Source organism: Scyliorhinus torazame, chromosome 2 (genome assembly GCF_047496885.1).
Source record: "Scyliorhinus torazame isolate Kashiwa2021f chromosome 2, sScyTor2.1, whole genome shotgun sequence".
Lineage (NCBI taxonomy): Eukaryota > Metazoa > Chordata > Chondrichthyes > Carcharhiniformes > Scyliorhinidae > Scyliorhinus > Scyliorhinus torazame.
The window spans coordinates 266,141,065-266,154,184 of record NC_092708.1 but is presented as its reverse complement, the minus strand read 5'-3'; the positions used below and the strand labels follow the sequence as shown (position 1 = coordinate 266,154,184).

The 13,120-nt window shown below is 52.1% G+C and overlaps 1 protein-coding gene across 1 annotated transcript in view; it reads left to right on the top strand.

The window, feature by feature from the left end:
- LOC140398291 (calcineurin B homologous protein 1) overlaps positions 1-13,120 on the top strand; it is a 39,322-nt gene that overhangs the window by 15,355 nt on the left and 10,847 nt on the right. Inside the window, exons 4-5 of the mRNA XM_072486798.1 lie at positions 1,972-2,099; positions 8,170-8,231. Of these exons, the coding sequence (XP_072342899.1) occupies positions 1,972-2,099; positions 8,170-8,231 (190 nt within the window). The remainder of the gene's footprint in view (positions 1-1,971; positions 2,100-8,169; positions 8,232-13,120) is intronic.

Here is a 13,120-nt window from a genome sequence, read left to right as displayed (position 1 = left end):
ACTGCGTTTCCTTTCAGTCACAAACAACCAAGTTATGTTTTCTTTTTAGCCTGTCCAATGGGTGAATAACATGCCACCAGTACAATAGCACTGCTGTTGAACAAATAGCTGACCATTATGTCTGAAATATGTCAACAAGTTCTCATTATCAGTAATTTCCATGAACTTTGACAAAGTTTGCTGGAACATAAGAATGAGGAGCAGGAGTTGGCCATCTGGTCCCTCGAGCCTGCTCCGCCACTCAATACGATCATGACTGATCTTTTTATGGACTCTGCTCCACTTACACGCCCGCTCGCCATAACTCTTAATTCCTTTATTGTCCAAATATCTATTTATCTCTGCCTTAAAAACATTCAGCGAGGTAGCCTCAGCTGCTTCACAGGGCAGTGTATTCCACAGATTCACAACCCTTTGGGTGAAGAAGCTTCTCAACTCAGTCCTATATCCGCTCCCCTTTACTTTTAGGCTATGCTCCCTAGATCTAGTTTCACTCGCCAGTGGAAACAACCTCCCTGCTTCTACCTTATATCTTCTGCTTCTTGGAAGCTTATTGATTTGTAGTTGCTCCTTTATGATTTTTGTCTTTCCTATGGCTATGAAAATGTTTTTCTTCCATTCAGATTGGAAAATATAAGGGCAATTTAAATAGATAAGCTGGGGGAACAGGCCACCCCTTCGAGCTTTGCGATCAGATAACTTTCAGATGATGAGGGTTTGATACAATAAATGTAGAGAAGATGCTTCCACTCGAGAGAGATCAAAATTTGGAAACTATATACAAAACTCACCAATATATCCAACATGATTTTCAGGAGAATCTTTTTTGTTCAAAATGTGGGTGGCGTGGTGGCATAGTGGTTAGCACTGCTGCCTGACCCACAGTGCCAGCGAACCAAGGTCAACTTGGGTGACTGGCTGTGTGGAGGTTGCACGCTCTCCCTGTGACTGCCTGAGCTTCCTCCGGTTTCCTCCCACAGTTCAAAGGTGTGTAGGTTAGATGGGGTTTCAGGGATAGGTGGGGAGTGCTCTTTCAGAGGGTCAGTGCAGACTCAGTGGGTCGAGTGGCCTCCTTCTGCACTGTAGGAATTCTATGGTTCTATTCTATGGTTAGGATGTGATACCAGTGGGTGGCGCAGTGGTTAGCACTGCTACCTCACAACACTGAGGACCTGGGTTCGATCCCGGTCCCAGGTCACTTTCTGTGTGGAGTTTGCACATTCTCCCCGTGTCTACATGGGTCTCACCCCCACAACCCAAAGATGTGTAGGGTAGATGGATTGGCCTGGCTAAATTGCCCCTTAATTGGAATTTTTTTTTAAAAGGATTTTAAAATAAACAGTTGAGGTGATACATGTAGGTGCAGCTAATTGAAGCAAAGCTAAGTACATGAGGGAAAAGGGAGTAGAAGGATTTGCTGTTTGAGTGAGGTGAAGTTGTGGCCTGACATGTAACAGGATCACCTTTGTTCTCACCTTTCACCCCGCCAGCTTCCATATTCAACAGATAATCTGCTATTTCCACCTCCAATCTGGTCCCAATGCCAAACGTATCATCTTACTGGCCACCACTGACCCCACAGCCCCATCTCTGCTTTCCAAAGAGACAGTTCCCTTCTTGGCACTCCCAACACCACCTTCTATTTCCCCAGCACTTTACCACACAAGCACAGACTTTACACCAGCGCAAAGGGCCTCAAATATCCAGGTGAGGGCTGCATGTGTAGCCATGTGGGATTCATCTGTAAACGATGTGAGGGATTTGCATACTTCCCACATGTGTGATGGGCTCTGCTCTAATTAGTGCAATTCAATTCTAGATTGGTCCTGTTGTCTTATATCCTCTATTTTTAATGAGGCTGTATGGTCCTGGCCCTGCTCTGAAAGCTGTATGATCATGCTGTACAGTTACTGCTGCCGTGTTGGATTTCCTGCCACTGAATCTTGGATTTTTCTTTCAACATGTGCTCAGTGAAGATCAGGTCAACTTCCGGGGTTTTATGCGGACTCTTGCTCATTTTCGACCCATCGAGGACAGTGACAAAAGCAAGGACCCTCTTGTTCCTGAGCCCCTCAATAGCAGAAACAATAAACTGCTTTGTAAGTATGTGGTATTATCAGGTATTGCAGTACCCGAGAGGCTGAAGACCATTGGTTAAACCTAGGAGTTTACCATTGGCTGTTTGGTATGTAGCTCCGCCCTGACAGGCGGGGTATATGAACCGGTGCCGTCCCAGCAGCTCTCATTCTGTACCGAAGCTGATGGGGAACAGTTCTAGTCTATTAAAGCCTTCAGTTTTGTTACTACCTCGTCTTTAATAGTAATTGATCGTGCATCAAAATAATGCCAAGTTGGCTATCTGCTTTTAGTTGTGAGGTAAAGGGAGGAGGTCGTAAAACCATCTGCAGGTTAGTGAAGCAATACTGATCTCTCAGGTGATTCTGTCTCATCGGCCAGTGTGAATGAGCTGTGCAAAGCAATGGTTCAACCTCAGTATCCTCTGAGCAAACTTGGGGCAGGGTGGTGGCAGAGGTGGTACCCCACAACTACACCCCTCACTGACAGCAATACCCCCTTCTGCACCCTTCACAGCAGCAAGGCAACTTCTGTGCCCCTTGCTGGGGGCGATGCCCCCTTCCCTGGACCCTTGCTGGAGGCATTGCACCCCCCTTCCCTGGCCCCTTACTGGGGGCATTGCCCCCTTCCCTGGCCCCTTGCTGGGGGCATTGCCCCCTTCCCTGGCCCCTTGCTGGGGGCATTGCCCCCTTCCCTGGCCCCTTGCTGGGGGCATTGCCCCCTTCCCTGGCCCCTTGCTGGGGGCATTGCCCCCTTCCCTGGCCCCTTGCTGGGGGCATTGCCCCCTTCCCTGGCCCCTTGCTGGGGGAATTGCCCCCTTCCCTGGCCCCTTGCTGGGGGCATTGCCCCCTTCCCTGGCCCCTTGCTGGGGGCATTGCCCCCTTCCCTGGCCCCTTGCTGGGGGCATTGCCCCCTTCCCTGGCCCCTTGCTGGGGGCATTGCCCCCTTCCCTGGCCCCTTGCTGGGGGCATTGCCCCCTTCCCTGGCCCCTTAGTGGGGGCGTTGCCCCCCCTTCCCTGGCCCCTTACTGGGGGCATTGCCCCCTTCCCTGGCCCCTTGCTGGGGGCATTGCCCCCTTCCCTGGCCCCTTACTTGGGGCATTGCCCCCTTCCCTGGCCCCTTGCTGGGGGCATTGCCCCCTTCCCTGGCCCCTTGCTGGGGGCATTGCCCCCTTCCCTGGCCCCTTGCTGGGGGCATTGCCCCCTTCCCTGGCCCCTTGCTGGGGGCATTGCCCCCTTCCCTGGCCCCTTGCTGGGGGCATTGCCCCCTTCCCTGGCCCCTTGCTGGGGGCATTGCCCCCTTCCCTGGCCCCTTGCTGGGGGCATTGCCCCCTTCCCTGGCCCCTTGCTGGGGGCATTGCCCCCTTCCCTGGCCCCTTGCTGGGGGCATTGCCCCCTTCCCTGGCCCCTTGCTGGGGGCATTGCCCCCTTCCCTGGCCCCTTGCTGGGGGCATTGCCCCCCTTTCCTGGCCCTTCGCTGGGGGCGTTGCCTCCCCTTCCCCGGCCCCTCGCTGGGGACGTTGCCTCCCCTTCCCTGGCCCCTCGCTGGGGACGTTGCCTGCCCTTCACTGGCCCCTCGCTGGGGTCGTTGCCTCCCCTTCCCCGGCTGCTCGCTGGGGACGTCGCCTCCCCTTCCCCGGCCACTCGCTGGGGACGTCGCCACCCCTTACCCGGCCCCTCGCTGGGGACGTCGCCACCCCTTACCCGGCCCCTCGCTGGGGACGTCGCCTGCCCTTCCCTGGCCCCTCGCTGGGGACGTCGCCTCCTCTTCCCTGGCCCCTCGCTGGGGACGTTGCCGCCCCTCGCTGGGGACGTTGCCTCCCCTTCCCTGGCCCCTCGCTGGGGACGTTGCCTCCCCTTCCCTGGCCCCTCGCTGGGGACGTTGCCTGCCCTTCCCTGGCCCCTCGTTGGGGACGTTGCCTCCCCTTCCCTGGCCGCTCGCTGGGGACGTTGCCTCCCCTTCCCTGGCCGCTCGCTGGGGACGTTGCCTCCCCGTCCCTGGCTCCTTGCTGGGGACGTTGCCTCCTCTTCCCTGGCCCTTTTCCTCGGCTCCGTTCTCTTTCTCCCCCCCCCCCCCCCCCTTCCATTGACCCTTTGCTGGGGGTGATGTTCCCCTTCCCTGGTCCCCTTCATTGGGGTATTGCCCACCCCCGCCCCTTCCCTGGCTGCGTTGGGCCCCCACCTGTACCCCTCACTGACTGCATTACACCCCATTTGTGTCTGTTGGGGGTGGGCGTGGGATTAGTCCAGAGTGATACAGTATGTGAACAGCTGGATGAACCCAAAATCACAAATGACTACATATTCATAAGGCATGTTCCCAATCCATGAGGCAATCAATGTGTCCCCTCTATATGTCCTACTCTCTGCCTCTGGCAGGATGCTACCAATAAATCTTGTCAGTAGGGGCAGGACAGTGGCCACTGTTACCACTGCTGCTCCATGGCACCGTTCGATTCCCAGTGATGGCCTGTGTGGAGTTTGCAAATTCTCCCCGTGTCTGTATGGGACTCACCCCCACAATCCAAGGATGGATTTGGATTTGAATTTGTTTATTGTCACGTGTACCGAGGTACAGTGAAAAGTATTTTTCTGCGAGCAGCTCAACAGGTCATTAAATACATGAGAAGAAAAAGGAATAAAAGAAAATATATAATAGGGCAACACAACATATACAATGTAACTACATAAGCACTGGCATCGGATGAAGCATACAGGGTGTAGTGTTAATGAAATCAGTCCATAAGAGGGTCATTTAGGAGTCTGGTGACAGTGGGGAAGAAGCTGTTTTTGAGTCTGTTCGTGCATGTTTTCAGACTTCTGTATCTCCTGCCCGATGGAAGAAGTTGGAAGAGTGAGTAAGCCGGGTGGGAGGGATCTTTGATTATACTGCCCGCTTTCCCCAGACAGCGGGAGGTGTAGATGGAGTCAATGGATGGGAGGCAGGTTCGTGTGATGGACTGGGCGGTGTTCACGACTCTCTGAAGTTTCTTGCAGTCCTGGGCCGAGCAGTTGCCATACCAGGCTGTGATGCAGCCTGATAGGATGCTTTCTATGGTGCATCTGTAAAAGTTGGTAAGAGTCAATGTGGACATGCCGAATTTCCTTAGTTTCCTGAGGAAGTATAGGCGCTGTTGTGCTTTCTTGGTGGTAGCGTCGACGTGGGTGGACCAGGACAGATTTTTGGAGATGTGCACCCCTAGGAATTTGAAACTGCTAACCATCTCCACCTCGGCCCCGTTGATGCTGACAGGGGTGTGTACAGTACTTTGCTTCCTGAAGTCAATTACCAGCTCTTTATTTTTGCTGGCATTGAGGGAGAGATTGTTGTCGCTACACCACTCCACTAGGTTCTCTATCTCCCTCCTGTATTCGGGCACATCGTTGTTCGAGATCCGGCCCACTATGGTCGTATCGTCAGCAAGCTTGTAGATGGAGATGGAACCAAGTTTTGCCACGCAGTCGTGTGTGTACAGGGAGTAGAGTAGGGGGCTAAGTACGCAGCCTTGCGGGGCGCCGGTGTTGAGAACTATTGTGGAGGAGGTGCTGTTGTTCATTCTTACTGATTGTGGTCTGTTGGTCAGAAAATCGAGGATCCAGTTGCAGAGTGGGGAACCAAGTCCTAGGTTTTGGAGCTTTGATATGAGCTTGGCTGGGATTATGGTGTTGAAGGCGGAGCTGTAGTCAATAAATAGGAGTCTAATGTAGGAGTCCTTGTTTTCGAGATGCTCTAGGGATCAGTGTAGGGCCAGGGAAATGGTGTCTGATGTGGACCGGTTGCAGCGGTATGCGAATTGCAGTGGATCAAGGCGTTCTGGGAGTATGGAGGTGATGCGCTTCATGATCAACCTCTCGAAGCACTTCATTACGACTGAAGTCAGGGCCACTGGTCGGTAGTCATTGAGGCTCGTTGCCTGGTTCTTTGGTACAGGTATGATGGTGGTCGTCTTGAAGCAGGTGGGGACCTCGGAGTGGAGTAGGGACAGGTTAAAGATGTCCGTGAATACCTCTGCCAGCTGGTCCGCGCAGGCTCTGAGTGCACAACCAGGGATCCCGTCTGGGCCCGTCGCCTTCCGAGGGTTCACTTTCAGGAAGGCCAATCTGACTTTGGAAGCTGTGATGGTGGGTATGGGTGAATTATGGGCTGCTGGGGCACTCGCCAGCGGATTGTTGGTTACCTGCTCGAGCCGGGCATAGAATGCATTGAGGGATGTGCAGGGTAGGTGGATTGGCCATGCTAAATTGCCCATTTATTGGAAAAAGAAGAATTGTGTACTTGGGTACTGGTCAGTTGATGTGAGAGTGAGGGGAACAATATAACAAAGGTCTGCCTGAGGGGGCTGTGTCATAGAGAGAAGAGAAAGAGGAGTGAAAGCCAAATGCCTCCTGCTCTCATTTTCTATGTTTCTATAGCACTTAGGGCAAAGGGGATCAAAGGTTCAGGGGGGGGTGGTGGGATCAGGCTATTGAGTTGGATGATCAGCCATGATCATAAGGAAGGGCGGAGTAGGCTTAAAGAGCCGAATGGCCTCCTATTTTCTACGTTTCTTTTTTAAAAATATTTTATTGTAGGTTTTATATTTAACAAACACGAACTGAACTCCAACACAACTGCGAAAATTATTTGAACATGGTACACTTGTCGCATTAACAACGCAAGAAATTAGAGATGTAGAAAAATACCCAACAGAGCTACATTTCCCCCGCAACACCACCCATAAACCCTACCTCACCCCCCAAACAGTTGATGGCAATTAACTCTTTAAAATAAGAGATAATTAGCTGCCACCTCCGGTACAATCTCTACCGATCCCCTGGCGGTGAACCTGACCTTTTCCAGCTATAAAAAGTCCATATGGTCACCCAGCCAGGCCGAGGCATTAGGCAGAGTGGACACTCCCCATGAGGCAAAAGTGAGTGCATCCGCCCTTATCCCGGTCCGCAGCCCCCGCAAATCCGACAACCTGAAAATGGCCACCAACTGACAAGGCTCCAGATCAATGTTAAGAACTGCTGACGTGGTGTTAAAGAAGGAGACCCAAAAGCTCACCATATTTGGAGAAGACCAAAGGGCAGCACGGTGGTGCAGTGGTTAGCACTGCTGTCTCACGGCACCAAGGTCCCAGGTTCGATCCCAGCTCTGGGACACTGTTCGTGTGGAGTTTGCACATTCTCCCCGTGTTAGCGTGGGTTTCGCCCCCACAACCCAAAGATGTGCAGGGTCGGTGGATTGGACACACTAAATTGGCCCTTAATTGGAAAAAATGAATTGGGACACTAAATTTATATTAAAAAATAAATAAACAATCTTGGGAGAAAACCAGAACATGTGGTTATGGTTGTCGGCCCACGGGAACAGTGCTCGCATCTGTCCTTCATTTCAGCAAAATATCCCTCATCCTCATTTTGGTTAGATGAACTCTATGAACCACCTTGAGTTGGATGAGACCGAGCCGTGCGCAGGATGAGGTGAAATTTATCCTACAAAGGGCCTCATTCCGCACATCCTTATCTAAGATGGGTCTCAACTCCTCCTCCCATTTCGCCTTCACCTGATCAAGCGACAAAGATTCCAGTGAGATGGTCGGCTTTTCTATGTTTCTAAGGTGATTTAAGAGACAGAAGAGAAGCAGCAAAGCAATGATGGGAGTGAGTTCGGATAGATTGAAGAGAAGAAATGAGGGACGATGGGTGCCACAGTGGTTAGCACTGCTGCCTCACAGCTCCAGAAACCCAGGTTCAGTTCTGACCTCGGGTGACTGTGTGGAGTTTGCACTTTCACCCCATTTCTGCTAAGTTGCCCGTTAGTGTCCAAAACGGTAGGTGGGGTTACGGGGATAGGGTGGAGTAGTAGGCCTAAGCTTAAGTAAGTTGGTCTGTCCAAGGGCTGGCGTGGACTTGATGGGCCGAATGGCCTCTTTTTGCACTGAAGGGATTCGATGAAAGAGGAGACAAATATGACCAAATAGCGATGGTTATTCCCCACCAGATGAGTTCAGTGACACATGCAACTCTCCACCCCTTTGCTTTGTTTTCCTTGATATTTGTTTTTATTTGGCTGAGTGATAGCATGATCCATTCTCTTCCATTTCAGTTGCTTTCAGGCTATATGATCTTGACAAGGATGACAAGATTTCACGAGAAGAGCTCCTGCAGGTAATGAGTGACTTCTGCTGGTGCTGTGTAAATTGTGCTAACCAAGAATGGTTGGCAAGGAAGTGATAAGTTTCTTCACTGTTGGTATTACTGCAACATCTTCTGAACAGATTTTCTCCAACATAGATTCACAGCAACTTTTCATTCACAGCAAGGTGTTTTTATAAATTTGTGGCGTGGACACTATGGGACAGGGTTGGTTTGTGCTACCAAAATCCCAGCCTCGGCAAGCACATGCCAGGATGTCCCAAAGCGCTTCACAGCCAATGAAGTATAGTCACTATGTCATGCAGGAAAGGCAGCAGCCAAATTGCACTTTACACAAACAGCAGTGTGGTGGTGTTCAGAGTTTGAGTGATGCTGAATGAGGGATGAATATTGGGCAGGACAGGGGGAAAACTGTCCTGCTCTTCAAAGGGTGTTGTGGGTTGTTTTCCATCCACCTGAGATGGCAAAGAGGGGCCTCAGTTTCAAGTCTCATCTGAAATAAGGCGTCTCTTGCAGTGGAGCACTCCATCAGTACTGCATTAGAGCGACAGCGTGGATAATGTGCTCAAGTGGCTGAAGTAGGGCTCAACCCAGCACTTGTGACTCGGAAGTGAGAGATGCACCACTGAGTCAGGACTGATGCTGACAATAATCCACATGTGAAGAATTATTGTACATTCTCACAGTGATTGGTAGTACTGCCATGTTAGCTTGGATTCCATATATACCCCACTAAGCTTTATTTTTGGAATCCCAGGAAAGTACTTTTACAACATAAAGACATTGTAAAAAAAAAAGCACTTACTCTCCAGAGCCTCCTTTCTTTATTCCAATGGTAGGGGGTAAAATGTGATCCCCTCTATGGTTCTTCCAAGTCACACGCCATCCTTTTAAAAAAAATATTTTCAGCAAATTGTCGACAATTGTACATTGCAAATCAACCCCACAAAAAAAGCCAAATCACCCCATCGACAGTCAACACACCGCAGTTGAGGCGTTTACCCTCCGCAACACCACAGACCTTCCTCCAGCACTACTCCCAACTCTTCCTCCCACTTTGCCTTAAACCCCCCCCCCCCCCCCACCCAGGACACTCCATCCTCCAAAATCCTCCCGTAAATCGCCGAGACGATCCCCCTCCCCAATCTCCCTCCCCCTGGCAGCACCGGTTCCAACAACGAGGAGGCATGAGCTGTCGGGAACGTCAAATAGACCTTCCTCGCAAAGTACCGGGCCTGTATGTACCTGAAACCTTCATTCCTTGCCAGCCCAAACTTCTCGCCCAACTACTCCAAACTCACAACCCAGGAACAGATTCTACATTTCCTTAATCCTCCTCTCTTCCCATCCCCGAAACCTCGCATCCATCCTCACCAACTTAAACCAATGATTCGCCCTCCTTGGCATTCCCCCTGACCCGGCCCCCAACCTGAATTGCTGTCAAAACTGCCTCCAAATCTTCAACGTGGCCACCACACCGGACTCGCTGAATATTTCGCTGGAGCCATCAGGAGCGGCGCAGTTGCCAGCGCCCACAACCCCCTGCAAGACCACCTCCATCTTCGCCCACAGAGCCCCCCCCCCCCAGCCCTTCTCTGCACCTTCTCTGCATTTGCTGCCCAATAATAACACAAACTTGGGAGGTCGCCCCCTCTGCAGTATCACCTTCTTCCTAATCCTGGCCACTATCCCTGACCGAAGAAATGAGATCATCAACCTGTCCACCCTTCTGAAAAATGCTTTGGGTAAAAAGACCGGCAGACATTGAAACAAAAACCGGAATCGCGGCAAAACATTCATCTTAACTGCCTGCACCCAGCCCACCAATGACAATTGTCACACCTCAGGAAATCAGCCTTCATCCTCCTCACCAAACCAATGAAGTTAAACTTCTGAAGCCCTGTCCAATCCCGGGCCACCTACACCCCCAAATACATAAAATGAGACGCTGACAGCCGGAATGGCAGCAACCCCCCAACCGAAAGGGGTGCTTGGGGCATCCCTGCCTCGTACCCTGATGGAATGCAAAATGCCCTGAGTTCGGACTTCCGGTGGCGGCTATGAAGGAGTAGGTCATGCTCCCGCTCGGCTCAGATCTTTGGACCTTTTCCCTGATTTTTTTGCCGGATTTGACTCGGAAAATCAATGGTGGACGTATTTGTAAAGAGGAATCCTACATCAGTGCATGGAGAGGCGGACCAGGAGTCCTCGCAAAGGAAGAAATAGGCGAACAGAGAAGGCCTAGGTTGAAGCTGCAGCGGGAGAAAGCATGGCGGAGGACTGGAGTTCTGGCTCGACGACCCAGCGGTCGACGGAGCAGTTGACATAGTTTATACAGGAGGGCTTCGCCAAGCAGAAACAGGAATGCTTGGACCCGATTAAGGAATCGATTGCTGAGCTGGTACATAAGCTGGATGCTCAAGATCGGGCGATCCGGAAAGTGGAGAAGGCACTGACTGAGCAGGAGGAACACACAAGACAGCAATGGAATTGGAGGTCGGGATGCTGAGAGACCAACAGAAAAGGCTCCAGGAGAAGGTGGAGGATCTAGAGAATAGGTCCCACCGGCAGAACTTGAGAATCGTTGTTCTCCCAGAGGGATCCGAAGGAGCGGACGCAGAGGCACATATAGCGGGCATGTTCGAGAAGTTACTGGGGGATAGGACGTTCTCCCGACCCTTGGAGGTGGACAGGGCTCACAGAGCGCTCGCGAGGAAGCCACGTGTAGAGCCCCCCCCCCCCCCCCCGAGGGCGATGGTGGTGAGATTGCACAGCTACCTGGATAAGGAGCGTATTTTACGGTAGGCCAGGCAGACACGGAGCTGTAAGTGGGAGAACAGCATCCTGCGCATTTACCAAGACCTGAGCACGGACGTGGCCAGGAGAAGAGCGGGATTCAACCAAGTAAAGTCGACCCTTTTCAAGAAGAAGGTGAAGTTTGGACTGCTGTACCCGGCCCGTCTTTGGGTCACTTATGAGGAGCAACATTTTTACTTTGAGTCGCCCGAGGAAGCGATGGACGTCACTAGAAGGTAAGGGCTGGCAGTGGACTGAGGTGTACGATCTTTGCTGCAGCATTCATGTTAAAAAAAGTTTTTGTTTTTGGACTTTATCTGTAATGCCTTCTGTATTGATTCTGGGGCTGCCGCATATTTGTGTGAGTTAAAGTTTGCATTTGTACTGATGGGGGATGGAGGTGTGCATTTTAGATGTGTTTTGTTTTCTATTTTCTTTGTGTTTGTTTAGGTCAATTGGGTTGGGATTGTTTTCTTTGGCATAAGTGTGTCCGAGCGGGGTAGTGGGAAGGGAACAATAGGTGGGAAAATGCCTGGCGCCATGGGCGGGGGCTACCAAGCTAGCTGGGCGGGCAAGCTCATGGAAGCGCAATGGGGGGTGAGCAGATGTTATGCTTGTTGAAGGGGGTGGTTTGCATAGTACTGTTACTTGGGTTGGGGGGGGTGGGAACTGTTCTGACAGGGGAGGGACTTTTGCTGGGGGACAAGAGGGAGGTCGGGCACGGAGGCTGCCTTGGGGCTTTGCCTGCGGATGCGTGGGGAGGGAGCTGGAGACTGGCCCAAGAAAGGTGATGGCTGATCGGCGGGGTGGGGGAGGGGGGGGTGGAGAAGCCCCCCAACCAAGCTGATCACATGGAACGTTAGAGGGCTAAATGGGCCGGTTAAGAGGGCACGTGTGTTTGCGCATTTGAGGGGATTGAAGGCGGACGTGGCAATGTTACAGGAGACTCACCTTAGGGTAACCAATCAGATTAGATTAAGGAAGGGATGGCTCGGACAGGTTTTTCACTCGGGGCTGGACTCTTAAGACTAGAGGGGTCGCAATCTTGATTAATAAGCGAGTGTCATTTGAGGCGGGTAGAATAGTTACGGATGTGGGAGGCCGCTACATCATGGTTAGTGGGAAGCTGGAAGGACTGCCGGTGGTGCTCGTGAATGTGTACGCGCCAAATTGGGAGGATGTGGAGTTCATAAGGAGGATTTGGGGAAGATCCCGGACCTAGATTTGCATAAGTTGGTCATTGGGTAGAGTGGCGGGGGGGGGGGGTCATTAACCCAAGGTTAGACCAGTCGAGCTCCAGGACACGCAGGGTGCCCGAAATGCAAAGGAGCTAAAGGGGTTTTTGGAGCAGATTTTTTGTGGGGGGGGCGGGGGGGGGTGGATCCATGGAGATTTGGGCGGCAGAGTGTGAAGGAGTTCTCCTTTTACTCACACGTACATAAAGTGTACTCCCGGATCGACTTTTTTATCTTGAACAGGGCTTTACTGACGGGGGTAGTGGACACTGAGTACTCAGCGATCACGACCTCGGACCATGCCCCGCACTGGGTGGACTGACAAGTGAGCAAGGAGGGTGGTCAACACCCGCACTGGAGATTGGATGTCGGACTGTTAGCGGACGAGGAGGTGTGCGGGCGGGTGAGGAAATGTATCCAGAACTATCTGGAAGTTAACGACACAGTGGAAGTCTCGGCTGCAATGGTCTGGGAGGCGCTGAAGGCAGTAGTTAGAGGGGAGCTGATCTCGATACAGGCCCACAGAGAGAATGTAGACAGAGCAGAAACGGACCGACTGATGAGGGAAATACTTCAGGTCGACAGGAGATATGCGGAGACCCCAGAGGGCTTTTAGGGGAACGACGGAGGCTACAGGCGGAGTTTGGCTTGTTAACTACAGGGAAGGCGGTAGAGCAACTGAGGAAGCCGAGGGGGGGGCGATTGATGAATATGGAGAGAAGGCCAGCAGAATGCTCGTGCGCAGCAACTTGGAAAGAGGGAGGCAACCAGGGAGATTGGGAAAGTAAGGGACAGGGATGGGAACCTGGTCGGACATTCAGCAGGGGTTAATAAGGCGTTTAAGGAGTTTTATAGCAGGCGGAACCCCCA